General features: G+C 27.6%; 1 protein-coding gene across 5 annotated transcripts in view; it reads left to right on the top strand.

Annotated features, from left to right (window-relative positions):
* Positions 1–13,981, top strand: part of LOC107453701 (matrix metalloproteinase-21) — a 94,236-nt gene extending 80,255 nt beyond the window's left edge. For all 5 annotated transcript variants that reach the window (XM_016070621.3, XM_071177524.1, XM_016070622.3 and 2 more), the window contains 3 exons: positions 3,208–3,450; positions 6,832–7,010; positions 8,891–13,981. In XM_016070621.3, coding sequence (XP_015926107.1) covers positions 3,208–3,450; positions 6,832–7,010; positions 8,891–9,175 — 707 coding nt within the window. In that variant the 3' untranslated portion in view covers positions 9,176–13,981. The remainder of the gene's footprint in view (positions 1–3,207; positions 3,451–6,831; positions 7,011–8,890) is intronic.
* The last annotated feature ends 3,484 nt before the right edge of the window (positions 13,982–17,465 follow it).

Genomic DNA, 17,465 nt, shown 5'->3' with positions numbered 1-17,465 from the left:
GGCTGTAATTATGCCAATTATCTTTTCTCAGAGTTAAAGATCAAGAATTCTTACCTATTTAGAAATAAAATATTTTCGGTGCACTTGATTTAGTGTATTTGAATAATGATCTGGTTACCTATGTTATTAAATCAAGATGGTAAATATAACCAATCCAAAATACACAAAATTATTTTCTCTCTGTTCCATTCATTTGCAGGGTGTGGCGAAAAAGATCCGGACAGACTGTTTTTGAAGTAATATTAAAACAATTTTTAGTATAATTTTATTAAAAATAAATTACAACCACAAAATATTACCAATAATAGTAATAGTAGTAGGTGTACGCCAATAAATAAATATAATTGGTCACCTTTAGCAGAGACGCAAACGCTTATTCAAATTTTTAACAATGCGCCGAAGCTACAAAGAGTTTTGTACAGTGGGCAAAAAATAAATAAACAGATCGCCTTAAATAACTTGATTTAATGATCGGATCTTCCCAATCTAGGACTCAATCTTAATGGTTTGAGGGGATAACCTCAAATACGCTAATTAGTTAGCTAGTGATGGTACGCTAATTAGGTAATTAGTATTTCTGAAAATTTATGATAAAGATCTACGTGATTTCTAATTTTCTAATGATTTGAAAATTATTTCTTTAATGATTGATTAATTAGAAAAAAAATTAAGAAGCCTTTTTGTTTGCAAATGAACTTAACTGAAGAGAAACTAACAAAACTAACTAAAGAGTGAGAAACGGAGCAGGAAAAAGCTATGCATGAAAAAATGCATCTAATAATCGTTGTTTAATTTTCTCAAATGATTTTATAATTGTTAATTTTTCTCTGCCTGCCAGGATCTTTCGAAACATGTAAAATTCAAGGCCGTTGGAAGTTGGAATCGGAGAAATATAGCACGGAAAGATTTCAAAATTTCAAGGATGATTCCACATATGACGCACGAAATTAACTGGCGTATTTGTCAAAAAAATATTTTGTAAACATGCTTCTACATTTGTAATTCCAAACGTGAATTCATAAAAATAATTTTGTTTATATTCATTAAATACCCTGTGTAAAATTATAATTTATGCTTAGCCATTTTACGTCAAATCACCCCCAACGAATTTTTCTGACAAATTATACTAATAAAATTCTGCAATTAAATAGAATATTACACATTATACCAATACCATTCTGCAATTGAACAGTTTGCTATTAAGATAGTTCAGTGTTATACCTTCGCCAATTTTTAATTTTAAATATTTTTTTTAAATCAGTTTTATCTAATCCGAGTTTCGTGTGTTTAAAAGGCAAATTTTTAAAAATCTAAACACAGGCATAAATACAGCATTTAATTATCTCTATTATCTTAAAGTAACCTCATAATATTATTGCTTTAATTTTTTTGATAAAACCCACACAAATTGTTACATTTTTAAAGTATTATTTTTCTAATCTAATAAAGCAAAAGTCTTTATTTCTTACAATATTATAATATTTTTTTTTGGAAAAAACATAATGCTGTCGATTCTCTGTCCTGAAAATGTGCTAAGAAGGGGGAAACTTTATGAGTACATCGTTTTTACATAAATTTATTACAAATATTGTGATAGCAAGGAAAAAAAATCTGAATGTTTTTGAAACTAAGAGCATAAATTATTAACATTTTTCGGAATGACCTATATTTTAACTTTGTAAAACACATTCATCTTCTAAGTGTATTTACTACGTTTAATGCTTTTAAATATCAGGTGTATTCAAAATTATTTTATACAGCATAAAATTAAAAATTTCATTACACACTAAAAAATATCTTGTTTAAATTATTATCAAAAATCTTAGAGTACGCTAAAATTACGGTATAAAGTGCCTGAGTGCAGCATCAGTAAAATTCATATAAAGTTTATACTATAATTTTTATAGCTATATTTATTTAATTACATTGATTCAGTAATTTTACAGTAAATATTACTGTAAAAATTAATGTAAAAATTACGGTATATCAGAATTTTTGTTTCGTGAAATTTTACGGTAGAAAGTACCGGCACTCAGGGTGTCAATTTTTTACAGTAATTTGATTCGCAATTCCTTACAGTGTTGATGAGAAATTGTGTATTTTGTTGTTAAATTTTCAGAAGTGACCAAAAAAAAATAGTTTTCAGAATTCTATAAAATAATATATCGATTTTAAAAAGCCAGCATGCATTTGATATAAAATATCGCTTAAAAGATTTTTAAAAAATGTTTGTAAGTTCGTTGCATAAACACGTTATCTTTCTGCAGTAACTACATGACAAATGTATAAAAAATTGTCTCAAAGATTTAATTAGAGTTGTTTAATTATTCAAAATTCTTTGTAAAGTATTTTACACTTTAAAGTATCGTTCATCCTCATTTTTAGTAACATTTTCTTTAAATCGTTCATTAATTACTTGTGACAGATTGTAAGATGATATCTAAACTGTTATTTTTTCATAGAATTTCAAAATTAACCCAATAATATTTTTTCCTCCAGCACTGTAAAAAATTCCGGATTAAATTACTGTATAAAGTGGAAGCATTATCCCTGAAATTATCCCTAAAATCCATAACCTATATCCTAATACCCCTGGAATTATTAATAAAATCCCATTTTAGAAGCATTATCCCTAAAATCCATTTTTCTATAAAATCCATTTTTACCATGATTTTTTCTGTAATATTTATTTATTTCTAATGATTGAATGGTTTTACGATCAATGGTTACTGTAAAAATTGCGGTTCATCAGATTTTTTTTTATTCCGCAACATGTTTCCAACAAAATGGATTTTACGGTAAAATGTCCCTACTCCTTGAATGCCAGCATTTTTTACCGTATTATTTTACATTGTGGTGCAATATCTAAACAGAATTTTTTTTATTACATGGCATAACTTTTTTTTTAGAGGGATTGAATTATTTTACGGCAATTATTACTGTAAAAATTACGGTACATTAGATTTTTGTTCCATAACATGTTCCGGTAAAAATGGATGTTACGATTAAAAGCACTGTAATAGATTTTACGGTAAATGGTACTTCTTACCGTAATTTTTTACAGTATGGCATAATATTTATGTAGTTATTTTTTTATATCTTAGTATAGTTTCAATAAAGATTTTTTTTATTACTTGGCAAACTTTAAAAAAATCAATGAATAACAATATCAAGAAAATAATTATTACCATCTTCTTCTTTATTTAGGTATTTGTAAAGTTCGCTTCAATACGGTTTTCGATTGGGTCAGACGAAGGCCAGATGGACAACTGATCTACAATACATATTTTTTCCGTGAAAACCGTTATTGGATGTATGAAAACAGATACAATAGGACGAGGTACGGTGATCCACTGAACATTTTACCCGAATGGAAGGGTATTCCGGATAATATTGACGGTTATGCCCATGTTTGGACATATACAGAAGATTCGGCTTATTTTTTTAAAGGTAACTTGTTTTTAAAAATGTTTGCCAAATCTTTAAAAACTTATCTGTATTTATTAGAGCTTAAAATGTGAAGTAATTAAGTTCAAACTTTATCACATTACACTGTTAGAATTTTCATTCTAAAATTAAGGTAAAATAACCGGCATCAGTCCGGTCATTCAATTAATCGTAAAGTTGGCGGTAAAGAAAATTTTTTACTTTTACGGTTTTGAAACTGTTTGCAACTAAGATTCCATAAACCATAAATACAAAACTATACTGTTTTTTCAGTCATTTGCAACTAGCATGTTTTCAAAACTATGAAGGAAAAAAAATTTTTTACTGGATATTTGACTGGGCTTTTTGTTAGGTAATGGGCATTGGAGTTCAGTTGTATTTGAGTTGTGTTTTATCAAATGAACCGTAGAATGTGGTTTAGTTAATTGATCTGATTGTTTCCCCTACTGTAAAAAAAGGGAAATGTAGGGAACCGATTATCCAGAACGATCGGGACCATCGCTATTCCGGATAACAGATTTTTTCGGTTTTCTGAATCGCTACAAAAAGCCGTTTTTTTTATTGTTGAACCCAACTAAAAAAAAGAAATATTTGGAAATAATCTTAAAAAGAAAAAAAAACTATGAAGCAATACACTAATGATTATTTCCAAAATGATGGTAAGGTAAACATCTTTTAAGAAAGAAAGAAAAATCCTAGAATCTTATGAGGAAAAAAACATTTTTTTTTTTTTAAATGACTGGAAAATTTATCGAATTTCATTCCGGTTTTTTGGTTTTCCGGTTTTCTGATTCCTGGATAACGGGTTCTGTACTACTAGACTTTTTTTGTGTGTTAAGCAGCTTTATGGTGCTACCATCTATGCGTGAATGAGAGTATCCTATTCTAAGAGTCCTAAGTCAGAATTTGGGTGTGCAACACACTGGATACTCTACATGTGTTGATGGGAATAGATATATTGTGGTGCCTACGATCGACATTCAACACCTACTTCTGGTGGTCATGAGATTGACAAATCAGCCCTTTCGGCTATAAAGTGTTCCCCAGCTGCAAGAAACTAAGTGACTTCCATGGGTGGGCCTAACTGGTATGATAAAATTATGGTGGTTTAACCGTATTTGGTGAAAGCAGTTATTAAACAGTTTTTCTAACAATTAGCAGCTTGAATACCAGCTCATTTATGGTTATTCGTCTGCTTTGTTTGAACATGGTAAAAAAAACAATGAAATAATTTGTTATTTAATTATTTTTTCCAAGAAATTTCTAACAGTGTACTATGCACATCAATTATCTTATAATGTTGTGAAAATTGTGGGGAAAAAATCGAATATAAATCAAGACTTTTTTTATATCAATCATTATTAGATATCATGAACAGGAGGACCCTTTAATGCCGGTTTGAAGTATTTTTCTATGGATTGGGACCACTTGTTGAGATGATAACTGTTATTTCATGTTTATTTTAACATTCTGCATGATCTTGTCTTTAGCCAACATCTTCATAATGGGTATTCTATTGATAACTCTTTTACTCAAGATGACAAAGGCAAAGTTGAACGACCTTGAAAAATATGTGGACGCTCACACCCTTTAGCTCGATTGGCCTGCAAAATCCCCGGATTTGAAGTCCATAAAAATTATTAAGGACGCTTTGGAACAACGGAGAAAACACCGAATTCGAAACTCAAATTCGGTGGATTTGAGCGATCAAATCCTCTGAGAGGGGCGTAAACCAGATGTGATGTTCTTGTAACACCTTGTAAATTCGGTTTCTTTCAGAATTTAAGTAATTGTCATGCTCGGAAACTGAGTTACATGATATTAAATTATGATTCTTATGCGTTTTTTCGGGGTGACTAATTTTTTGTCCGGTTATCTTATTTTGAATGTTTATTACGAAATATTTCATTGCATTAAAAATGCAGTTGACTAAGGATTTTTTGGTTAAATCGCTTACTGAAATATCTTAAGTATATGTGAAATAATTAATAAAATGTTATTATAGAATGAAATTTTAAAATAACTGCTATTAAAACTACATGAATTTTTTATTTGTCTATTTGCCAAAAAAAAGGAGCCTTATGCAATTTATTTTTTTTTACATCAGCTGACGCAAAGATGTTAAAAATATTGGAAGGAATTTTAAAATTTTCAGTTTTTAACAGGAAAGTGGCCCGTGAAAAATAACAAGGCCAATCAAAATTTAAAGAAATATTACCAATAAAAATTATATAAAGTCTGGATATTAAAATCAAAGAATAAACGTTCTGTTTACGTTCTGAATAATTTTGTTATACCGAATAAACAAGTATTTAATATTATCATAAATATTGTATTCTATTGCAGTCACATTTCTTTTGCAGTTTTATAGACCTTTTTTATAAAACTTTTATAGACTGCATCAAATTAACTCTGATTTATCTACTGAATTTGAGGCGAAGAATATGCCCAAAAAATATTATTTATATGAAAATTTAATTTATATTATCTTTCTACAGATTCAATTGAATAAAAAATATGCGATTATTCTTTTCCGAATTTATACAAATTAAGAAAAAGTTTGTTTTCAAATTCGACAGATGTCGCCACCAGAATTTCTCTTCAGAATGTTTTCTAACAAATTCTTTCACTAAAAACACAATTCTTTCGCATATTTTTTAGTATGAGTAATTTAAAAACTTTTGTCAATAATGAAACAGTATAATTTATATATTAAATATGCAGATTTTTGTGCTTATAAAGTTCAATCCATAGTATTTTGGATAAAATCAATTATTATAAATGCACTTATTTTTCAGTATACATGCATTAGGTATTTAGCTCAATTGCAAAATAAGATTGAATAATAATTTGTTTTAAATAATGTATTGAATAATAAGTTGTTTTTTGAACACGTTTTTCATGTCTATAGAATACAATAAAAAGTAATGTGGATTAATTCAATTATTGTACTGGTTTAACTTATTTTACTGTACTTATTTTACTTGTTTTACTGTACTTGTTTAACTAATATAATACAATATTGCTCACAAGCTGTCGAATATAAATAAATGTGAGATAAATTTTTAAAATATTCATCTCGAGTTTAATTGTGTGGCATTGAGATGACTGTTAACTATTTTATGTGATTTGAAAAATAAATGAATGAAATGAAAGAATAAAAATGTCTTACTTTAATACGGATGGATTCTTTTTAGACAATAATGAGAACACTACATTAAAAGCTTTCCTAATACGTAATTTCAAAGTTCGGCCAAATGAAAGCAGACTGTATTTTTTATAGAACAGATTTGCGTTAAAATATATGCATATATTTTTTATATCATCGATAATTAAGTCTAAATTTCAGAAATTTATCTGTATATCGTGTGATTTGTTTTGTAGGTCATAAATTCTGGATATACAACAGTGCTGAAGACAAAGTAGCGAGTGGTTATCCAAAGAACATATCATCTGAGTTCAGGGCGATTAAGGGGAGTTCATTTCCCAACATACCTGGAAACTTGGACAGCATATTTTTTGATAAAAGAGATGGAAATCTGTATTTCTTTAAAGGTCATACGGTAAGATGCACCATATTTCCTTTCTTTCCTAAATTTATGTTCAATGAAGAAAAAATTTTACACTCAGAATTCTTTTTTCTATTTTTTTAATTAAAAAAACACTTTTTTTATTTTACATTTCAATTCATGTTTAGGATTTTGTTTTATATTATAACCGGCGTTGAACAGCCTACCAACTTCTGAGCTTACGATTATCAATTTTCAACTCCACTACCTTGTAATCTTGAACCTAACCCAGAAGACAAGGGAACTACTGAATCAAGCATTAGAGCAAACTAGCCTACGTGGTGAACTTTCTGCTGGAACTGACCTGAATTTGATTGCAATCACGAAAACATCCCATGTTTAGCCCAACGGCAAAGGGATTTTAATCCATGATCCGTCTGTCACTGAGAATATTTAACGTGAGTACAGTGGCCTGTGAAAGCCAGGAGCAGAATTCGTATCAACCAGCCACCGCTGCGTCGATTCGAAAGTCGGTCACGTTATTGGGATGTGAACTCTCTATCCCCTAAGCCACAGCGACTCAAATTTCAAGGTTTATTTTTAGATTTATTTATTCAAGTTTTAAGACATCTAAGAATATACTACCATATTCAAACCTTCATTTTACCTGAATCTAAAATATTTAATTCGAATTGTTTACACGTTGAACAATCATGACAAGTGGTTGTTCAACAATCCAAAGGAGGATCCTTTTATTCAACAGTTTTGTGTAGTATTTTTAAGAAAAAATAAATATTATGCCTCACTCTAATGATTTAAAGCTTTGTTATCTGAGCTAAAAAAAAAATTATTAATAATTTGTAGATTCTGTTTGGAAAAATCGTTCAAAACGTCTGGATAAGATTATATTGTGCAAGAAATTCCTATACTTAATTAATATTTAATTTCGGTTATAAATATTCATTGATGTTATTTATTATTTTGAACCAAATATCTAATTGATAATAACCAAATATAAAATGATACTTAAACATACGTAGTGGGCGGCCATACCTGTCAATACTTTTACTTGCACTTGTTTAGTTTTTAAATTTACTACTTTTACTGGAATAAAAGCTAATTTTTTTTCCGAAAAATTTTTTTTTATGTATTTTAATGAGAATGTTGTAAGAAAGCATTACTTTTTTACTAAAATATTTTCTCAAGATAGAAAAAAAATAGGTTTTTCTCAGAAAATTTTCATGTTAAATTATTATTTTGTAGTTTCTAAATTTACTGATTTTAACACTTAATAAAATACTATTATAGCTTACTTACATGACTCAATTTATAAACTTCAATGACTTGATTTATAAGCTTTTGCAATTAAATGCTGTCAAATTGAAATGCGTTATTGTTTCTATAAAGTTCTTTATAAGCACAAAAAGAAAAAAGTTTGCTAAATAGAAGAAATACAAATCTTAATAAAAGAATAGCTAAATAGAAGAATTAGATGTGCTAAATAGAAGAAACAAAAGTTCCCTGACTACCGGTTAGCAGTCATAGAATGTTAGCTTCGTGGTAACGTGTAACAATAATATTAGTGTAACGTGGTAACACTAATATTATTGTGATCCTGTAAACTAATTAATCATGTAAAACACCAATAATAATCCTGTAAACTTAAATATAAACTGAACTAAATTCAGTGGAATGGCAGCCTATGGAGGACCAAAACCTACTTTGTCCATGCCAGTTTTCTTGACCTTTAGGTTTGATGATCAACTTTTGACTAACTACGATGTTCACGTTCGCGAATCGAATCTATATGATTTTTAATTCGTGTAGGCAATATTTTAAGCACCCAAATCAGACACCAGAATTTACAATTTCACTTCTTAGGTATTTAACCATTTTTGGAGGACTTAAACGATGCTTCTTTTTCTATTTCATAGGTATATGCTTACGATGTGAACAAAGGAAGAGAAGGCTGTTGCTTACCAGGTTATCCAAAGCATATCCATCAAGAGTTTCCAAGTGTCAACAAAGATTCAGCTTTACCATCTCATCTAGATGCCGTCTATTACTCTTACACGGACAGATCGATGTATTTCTTTAAGGGAACTCATTACTGGCATAACATCGCTTTCAATCCATTGGATAGAAGGAGAACAAACAAAGTAAAAGGTCCGTGGTTGATATCCTCTAAATGGTATGATATATGTGATGTTCAAGTGTAGTTGATCTGAGAGAGTATGGTTTGGGATAATATTTTCCAGTTTATATTTGATGTATATCACTTTAGGATGAAATATAGTTGTTTTCAATGTGATATTTACAAAAATATGATAACTGATTGTAATTTTTGCTTATACCATGCAGTTATACCGGTAGCAGAATTTGCAGGGTGAATCTGCTGAATTATCTTCATGAATCTAAATTTGTTTGCATTGCAAAAAATTCTGGATCAAGTACCAGCTCTTTGGGTGTCGGTACTCTTTATCGCAAAATCTATTCTTATTGTAAAATTTTACGGAACAAAGAATCTGATGTACCGTAATTTTTAAAGTAGTATTTAACATAAAATCTCTGAATCACTGTAATTAAATAAAGATTACTGTAAAAATTATGGTATAAAATTTTGCGGTAAAAAGGAATTTTACGGTAAAATGGATTTTAGGGATCATGCATTCAGGATACCAGTACTTTTTATCGTAAATTGATGAGGAATTTTTCACAGTTTTCGACCTCGACGACAAAGAGTATTTCGTAAAAATTCACCTTAATCTAACATACTTGTAGCAAAATTTGAAAATATAAGGCCCTTATACATAAAATCTTTATTGTTTAAATTAAAGTTTAATTTTATGATATTAAAAAAAATTTATTTAATTCCTATACAGTGAAGCTTGTAATCAAATAACAGAAGAAAAAAAAATTTCTTCTTTCATAGCGGTGTTTTCTCAATTCGGCTCTTTAATTTTTTATTAAGAATAAGTCTTTAAAAGGAGTCTTAGTTATCTTCCAATTTGCTGGTTTGCTTTTAAGAAAGAAAAAGAAAGCTAAGATGAAAAATAATCTGAGAGCCTTCTGCTATGCTAATAGGTTTCTGCTACCGGTGCAGTTATTAGTTTCCATATTTGATATTTTCTAAATGAGCTACAATAGTGCATGATTTTGAAGGAAGGTAAAAGATGTTATTTCTGTTTCTTCATTTCTGTTCTCATAAAGATCTTGCTCATTTATTTATGAATATTTATCAAGTTCCCCAAAGAAGAATATAAGTAATGTTTCAGACAATAATCTTCCTTTAAGTTATTTTCAAGAAATTACATGTTGCAATGACGCTAAAAAGCGAGGCAGTACGGTCAATACTGTCTGCAGAGCTAATGAGTTATAATATCAACGGAAGCACGTAAATAGATTCTTTTTACGAAACTGTAATTAGAATCCATTTTCAGTTGATTTCAATACTAAAAAGAAAAATCAAACCCGGTCACTTTGAGTACGAATACGAGCCTAAATTCAGACTGGCTCTGTGTGATTCTTAAGCATATCAATCCTTCTTGCACAGATTTTATTACGAAAATATTACTTATCAGTCTACTTCAATTGTCTTCAGCGTGTCTTTTGACACCAAAATTCAGCTTATTACAAATGGCTTAATTTCAAGTAAATGCATTGAAGGGATTTTTCGTGAATTTTTGTGTATTCTTAAGTTCGCAGCATTTTTTTATTTTTTTTTTTATTGAAATACAAAACAGGTCAATACCAGACGATAAATGAAGGCAAGAAACAAACTCAGAAGAAATAAAGTACACGATTCAGTTCAGAATTGGAATCTCTAGTTCCATATTAGTAACTGCAGAATTGAATTTAAATGTTATAATAAAAATAAAGAAAACAGGAGGGGAAAAAAGTGGAACTCAAAATGTTAGCCGAAGTGCAAATATAAAATTCACCCTTTTTATTTTATAATGCCTATTTATTTAACCTTTTTATTTTACATAAGATTTACGTTACCAGTATTTTGATTTTTTTTATCCTACGTTTATAAAATGTTTCGATAATATTATAATTTTATGAATTCTAACTTAATATCAAATTAATTATTCTTTAAGTGAAAAAACAGCAGTTATCAACACATATAGGATACATAGATATTATGCATAGATACCTTTTGTATGCTTTCAGAATTAAAATGCTTACTCCATAACGCAATGTGTCAATAAAAACGTTGGTGTTCTGTCTTCAAATCATGAAAGCCTAAAAGAGTTATTTAATTTTAGAATGTAGCTCGGTGACTGTTGTAAACTCAGAAAAAAAGTCCTATTCAATCAAGATTAGAGACAAGAAAACTTATGGATACATGAGCTTCTCAGGGGCTCAAATTTGAGGGAGACGAGATTAAATTAAACTGTCATAATAGTATTCTAACTTTCACATATAAGAAACTTCTATTAATAAATAATAAATTTTTTAGTAATAAATTTCTAAAATGTGTTAAATACTTGCAAAAATTATTGGTTTAAAATATTGATTTGAATTTATAGAGATTTCTAATTATTGGGGGGGATATATAAACTCTTCACGCCCTGAAAAATATTTTAATTATATTTTGGAAATAATAAATGTATTTAAATTATTATTTGTTTAAATAAGACTAATTTGGTTTTAGCTGCTTTTAGCGCTTTTCCATTTTGACTTATTATTTTTTCTTAATTTCCTTTTTTCTTAATTTGCTTAATTAAATTTCATACTTTGATTGTATTTAAATGCTGCTATTTTATTTTTAATTCAGTGGTTCAGGGAAGAAAATCGTGGTTTGTAAATAAATGTTTACAAATCACGTCACTTCTACGTTGATTAATAGTTAAAAATCATTGTTTATGGTTTGTGGAAATACAAAAATAAGAAAAGAATTTTTATAGAAATGTTGAGAATATCCCAGAAATGTGTTTTGTGTCTTTATCGTTAATGTTTTTTTTAATTTAATAAATATTTAGTTAAAAGGTTTTTATGGAATTGCTAAAGCGTTCTTCAATGAATGTCTAGATAGAAGTTTCAAAATAATTCAGTATTAGGAAAAGAAAGACGCAAAAAACATAAAAATTGCAAAACATCTTAAATGCTTTTGAAAAAAATACATTTACTAAATGCGCAGTAATTTTTGATTATTTATAGGTTGAATAAATCTAGCTTTGACAATTCAAATTGAAATATTTCAGTTCAAAGCAATTAATACAGAATGTGAAATTCGAACTGAAAATGTTAATAAACTTTTAAAAGCAATTTAGTAAAGCTTATATAATAGATTTTAATAATTTATTTTTATCAATTTGTTTGTTTTTTTTTGTTTTATTTTAAGCAGTTTATTTTTTTTAATTAAACTACATAATTGTCTAACGATACAGATGCAATAAATGATTAATGTATACTTCAATTTAAAAATATATATATATTAAACATTTTGCTAATATTTTTTCCAAAAAAGAGAAGAAACAAAAAATAAAATTACAAAAATTAAAAAAATAAAAGAAAGAAAGAAAGTAAGAAAAAAAAACAGTGTTGCTGAAATAAAAATTTTGTAGTGCTGCCATCTAAAATGATCTTATAACACTAAAAGAAAACTTGTCTTTGATAAGAGTAATTGGATATATAAAAGTAAAACACTGTGTAAGAGGAGAAAAAAAATTGCTTGTTACTATGCATATTAACCAGTTGTGAGTAGTATAAATAAAAATCTAATGAACAAGTTAGTGATTTACAAAAACCTTTTATTTTATCATTTGAAGTATCTCTTTACGTTTAGTAAATTACTTCAATTATAAAATTCAAAAAAAAGAAAAAATACCTGCTAATTATAACTCATATATCAGTTCTTGTCATTAAAAAAATAAGTAAATTCAAATATGAGCATATAATTGAATACATATTAAAATTAAAACTTTATAAAATTATGCATTTTAATAATAATATGAAGTGATTTGTTGTCGCAAAAAAATAAACTTTATAAATACATAAATTTTTTATCTATTATTTGCGTAGTTGATATTTATTTTTTCTGTTTTATTGGTATTATTGCATGAATATTTAAATTCAACTTTAAAAATAACTTAAATTTGAGCAATAATAACTTAAACTTGAGCAATAGCAAATAATTTAAATTTTAAAATTTAATTTTAGTACAAATTGGTTTTGATTGCTGAATATATATATAGTTGTTAAACTCAAAGAAACATTGCTACTGGCCATTTATTCGCTATTAAAAAAAGGTTTAAAAAGATAATTAAAGAAAGATTGTTTTTTGAAATCAATTTCAGCGTTTTCATGAAAATTTTCTGAACCTTTTACGTAATGAAAGCATATTTTGTAAAACTAAACACATTGAAAAGTTTAAATTTTTGCTGTGATTTATCTGAAGAAAATAAAATCGGAGAGTGCCAATTTATGATACGTATGTTATATCTTATTTATTTAAATGAACGCAGTCCTCAATTTGGACGAAGTTTTCAATGTGATGGTGATGTTCATCTATGTACGTATTTGTAAAATGTGATCTTGTACATTGTTTTTGAAATGTGAAACAATTGTACATTGTTTTTGTTCTGACGATACCTTATTTGGTTGAATATGTTGCATTTTTATTTTTAATATCTGTATGTATTTGTATAGATTATTCATTCTTTGAAAGTGTATATACATTTCTCTATAACTAGAATCGCATTTCTTTTTTTAAATGTTGTGATTGTGTTGCTGCAATAAATTTATTCTCAAATTTAATTGTAATGTTTTATTATGTTTTAAATACTTGTAATATATTTTTGTTTTTTATTCTTGCTTTAATGCTTTATAGAATATTTTAATTTCTAAATGTTTAAAATTCACTTATTATCTGATATGTTTCAGATATTTTAGGCAGTTTATTTTTGCTTCGGCAATAACTGTTGATGCCTTTAATTCATTATCTGTACAAAAATATTTTCCAGTTTATTCCTTCTTTGTTTCATATATGCCAGTGTGTAAAATTAAAATTCTAAACTATGCACCCTGTCTCATTTTTCTTTGGGCTTTAAATACATAAATCGATATTATTTATAAAACAACAAATGCCATATTTTGAAAAAATTTACATACTTTATTTTGAATAATGTTTCCTTTATTAGTTATCCACTTGATTTAATAGAAATTTAATTTTGTAAAATATTTAAACATAATATTTTTAATGCTATTGAAAAATTTCTGTTGAAATTATTGTTTTGTTTTGAATTGTAAATGAATTATTTATGATTTATCTCATATCATTTATTTTTCTTCATAATTTATGTTTATATAAGCATAATATTTTTCGTAGAATCAAAGGAATGATAAAAAAAATAAAAACAAATTTATTTCAAACAAACACATCTGTTCTTAAAGGTAAAATAACTTAGAAAGAACACATTTGAAATAAAAAAAATTGCACATTATTATAATCTAACATTTAATTTTAAACAAATAATTAAATTCTTCACTCTCTGAGTTTTTATTTATAGTAAAAAATGCAGGAAAATAAATAATAAGAAATATTTAAAAGACAACTGATCATTGAAATTTTTTTTAAATGAAGATGGTTGATTATGCCTGCTATCTATATTTATATTTAGTCTATTATTTAAGGTTTTATTTATTAAATTCAGAGAGATAGAGCAGGGGGAAAATCTTCCTTCTACTAGGTAAATTAGCTTGTACTATTTCGTCTTGTTAAAATTATAGACATTTTTTTTAGTTGTGAGTAATAGTAAAGCAAATTTTGAGCACATTTGATTTACAAATTTTACTTAAATTAAACCAATAATTTAGTTTTTTATCAAATTTTATAAAAAGCAAGCATAAATATTTTATTCCCTTCTTAACAATCAATCTAACTATTAATTCAATACAAATCTATAACTCATTAATTCACTGTCGCGATTTAATTGAATATCAAAATCTATTTTTTTTTCTCTTTGTTCCTCAAGCTACTTCATTTTTCTAACCACAAAAATGTTTCAGTTACGGGATTATATTAATTCCCATGGTCGTTCTGGTGACTAAGCTGTAGCCACGTTATTTAATATTGAGAACGGGAGGTAGGCATTCTTTTTAGCTATTCTATCTATCGATAAATCGCCAATTATGGATCGCTTCCAATGCTCTTAAGTTACCATTAAGAACACTTCACCCACTGCGTATTTAAAATTCTTGGCGTTCTGACAGAGGTGTTCCGACCTTTATTAATTTTACTAAACTTTAATCTTGAGTAAAATGCATCTCTTCGTCTGATACCTTTTTTTTATTTATTTAATTTTATCTGGCCAATATTACTTAAATAAAAACAATAATTGTTTTGCATATCAGTGGACTATCAATTTTTTTACTAAAGCATTGTACAACTATTTACTTTAATCACGTCATCATAAAACTATTGGAAGTCATGCTTTTCTCATCACAAGACGAGTAATTGTTATTACAATGTAGTTTTTGTAATACTAAGTAACTAAATACTTTTCTCAATTAGTATTTAAGTCACACTTTTAGTATAAATGATAAGATTTTACTACTAATATATTTTTTTTTTTCCATTTAAATCTGATTACTTATCATAAGTATGTCTTATCATAGTTTTAGAATAAAATATAAGATATTATTTTCGATATATTTAAATATTTTAATATCGGCATGTACTGCATTAAAAAAAAAAAAATTCTGACTAACTTTCTATGATCAAGAAGTTCCAGTAATAATCTTAAGCTTCTCAAGCTATATTTAGTCAGACTCACCTTATAATTTATGTATTATATTATTCTTTGTTGAAAACCCAAATGTCACGTATTTACCAGTCACAAATAGAAAAAAATAACACTCATTGTTTTTTCGTTTTTTTATTGTTTCTTTTTTTCAGAAAAAATTGCTTTCAACTCATCCTATAGTAATACACGACAGTAAAAAATTCCGGACCAAATTGCTCTGTAAAGTACCGGCACTTTGGGAGCATCATAAGTTAACTCCAATTTAAAGAAAATCTATTTTTACCTAAAAATATTTTACCTCTATTTCTACAGTATTATTTATTTAATTAAAGTGATTTTACTGTAGTTATTACAGTAGAAATTACTAAGTATCAAATTTTTTGTTCATTAATTTGCTCCATTAAAAATGGATTTTACGGTAAAAGAGAAACCCGCACCTTGAGTGTGGGTACTTTTTACCGTAATTTGATCAAAAGTTTTCACCATGTTGTTGGATTCTGTTCCTCCTAAGAAGATAGTAAATTTTAGGAAAGTTTTACATATTTGATTAAATAAGCTTAAAAGTTGTTTCAACTTCAAATTACTATCTTTGAACAATAATTATGCAATGAAATAAAATACACAAATCAAATGTTGAATTTTGATTCACAAATTACGCTGATTGCCGTTACTCTTTGACAGAATTTATTACTGAGTACTGGTTAAAATAAGCTAATTGATTTTTTAATTGACTATTTCCATTTTATTTGAGAGCAGAATACTACCTTTGAAAACAATTTTTCCACTGCTATCTTTCCTTGACTCTCAATCAGTCAAATACGAGTATTATAAATAAAGGAAAGAATTTAGCTTCACATGTAATCGTTAAACATCATTTCACTTTTTTAAAAAAAGTCATTTGCATTAGGTTATACAGTCAAACCCCGCTATAGTGAACACGGTTTATAGTGAACTCCCGGATATAGTGAACGTAATGTTCGCTCCTGTGCCTTGCTACACACGCATAACGTAATTTTTTGTGGATATCGTGAATCAAAACAAGAGAGGAAGTTGGATATTATGAACTTTTTTTCTGTCTTCGACTGATTTATTTTCTTCATTCTTTTGTAATAATTTTGAAATTTCTACTTCAAAATAAATACATATATACCAATTTTTAAAACCATCTATAGCATGGAATGTAGCAATAAGCATTTTTCTTTCTTGCTTCTTTATGGAATAGCATTATTGAATTGGTTCGTTCAGCATTCAAAGAAACAGCAATCTTCCAGTATCTGGACAAATGCTTGAAGTCAAAGCCGATGAATTTGCTAGGCGATTTGGTGAGATTACTTTTATATGCTCGAATGGATGGTTAAACAGATTTAAAAACCGGAATAACAGAAACTCAGAAAAAATTATCGGAGAGTCGAGATATGTTTCCATATCTGATGTTGAGGATTGCACATCAGCTGAAGATTACTAATTTTTTTGTACGCAAAGCAAAGAGTAATAAAAAATAAAAGTTAATACATTCTTGTTACTACGTAATATTTTTCAGTCATATTTCGTATTTCATTTTATTAGTCATTTATTTAAATAATGTGTAATAAAGGGGGGGGGGAGTTTGGAAAGATTAATTAAAATTGTTTGCGGAAGTCCCGGTTACAGTGAACCGAAATTTCGGTCCCTTGAAGGTTCACTATAGCGGGGTTTGACTATTGAATTAACAACTCACCGCTTTCATTTTAGACTGCGTTATCAAATTAATTTAAGAACA

Source organism: Parasteatoda tepidariorum, chromosome 2 (assembly GCF_043381705.1).
Source record: "Parasteatoda tepidariorum isolate YZ-2023 chromosome 2, CAS_Ptep_4.0, whole genome shotgun sequence".
NCBI classification, from domain to species: domain Eukaryota; kingdom Metazoa; phylum Arthropoda; class Arachnida; order Araneae; family Theridiidae; genus Parasteatoda; species Parasteatoda tepidariorum.
Note: the sequence above shows the minus strand (reverse complement) of the source record. Positions and strands in the feature narration are given on the sequence as shown.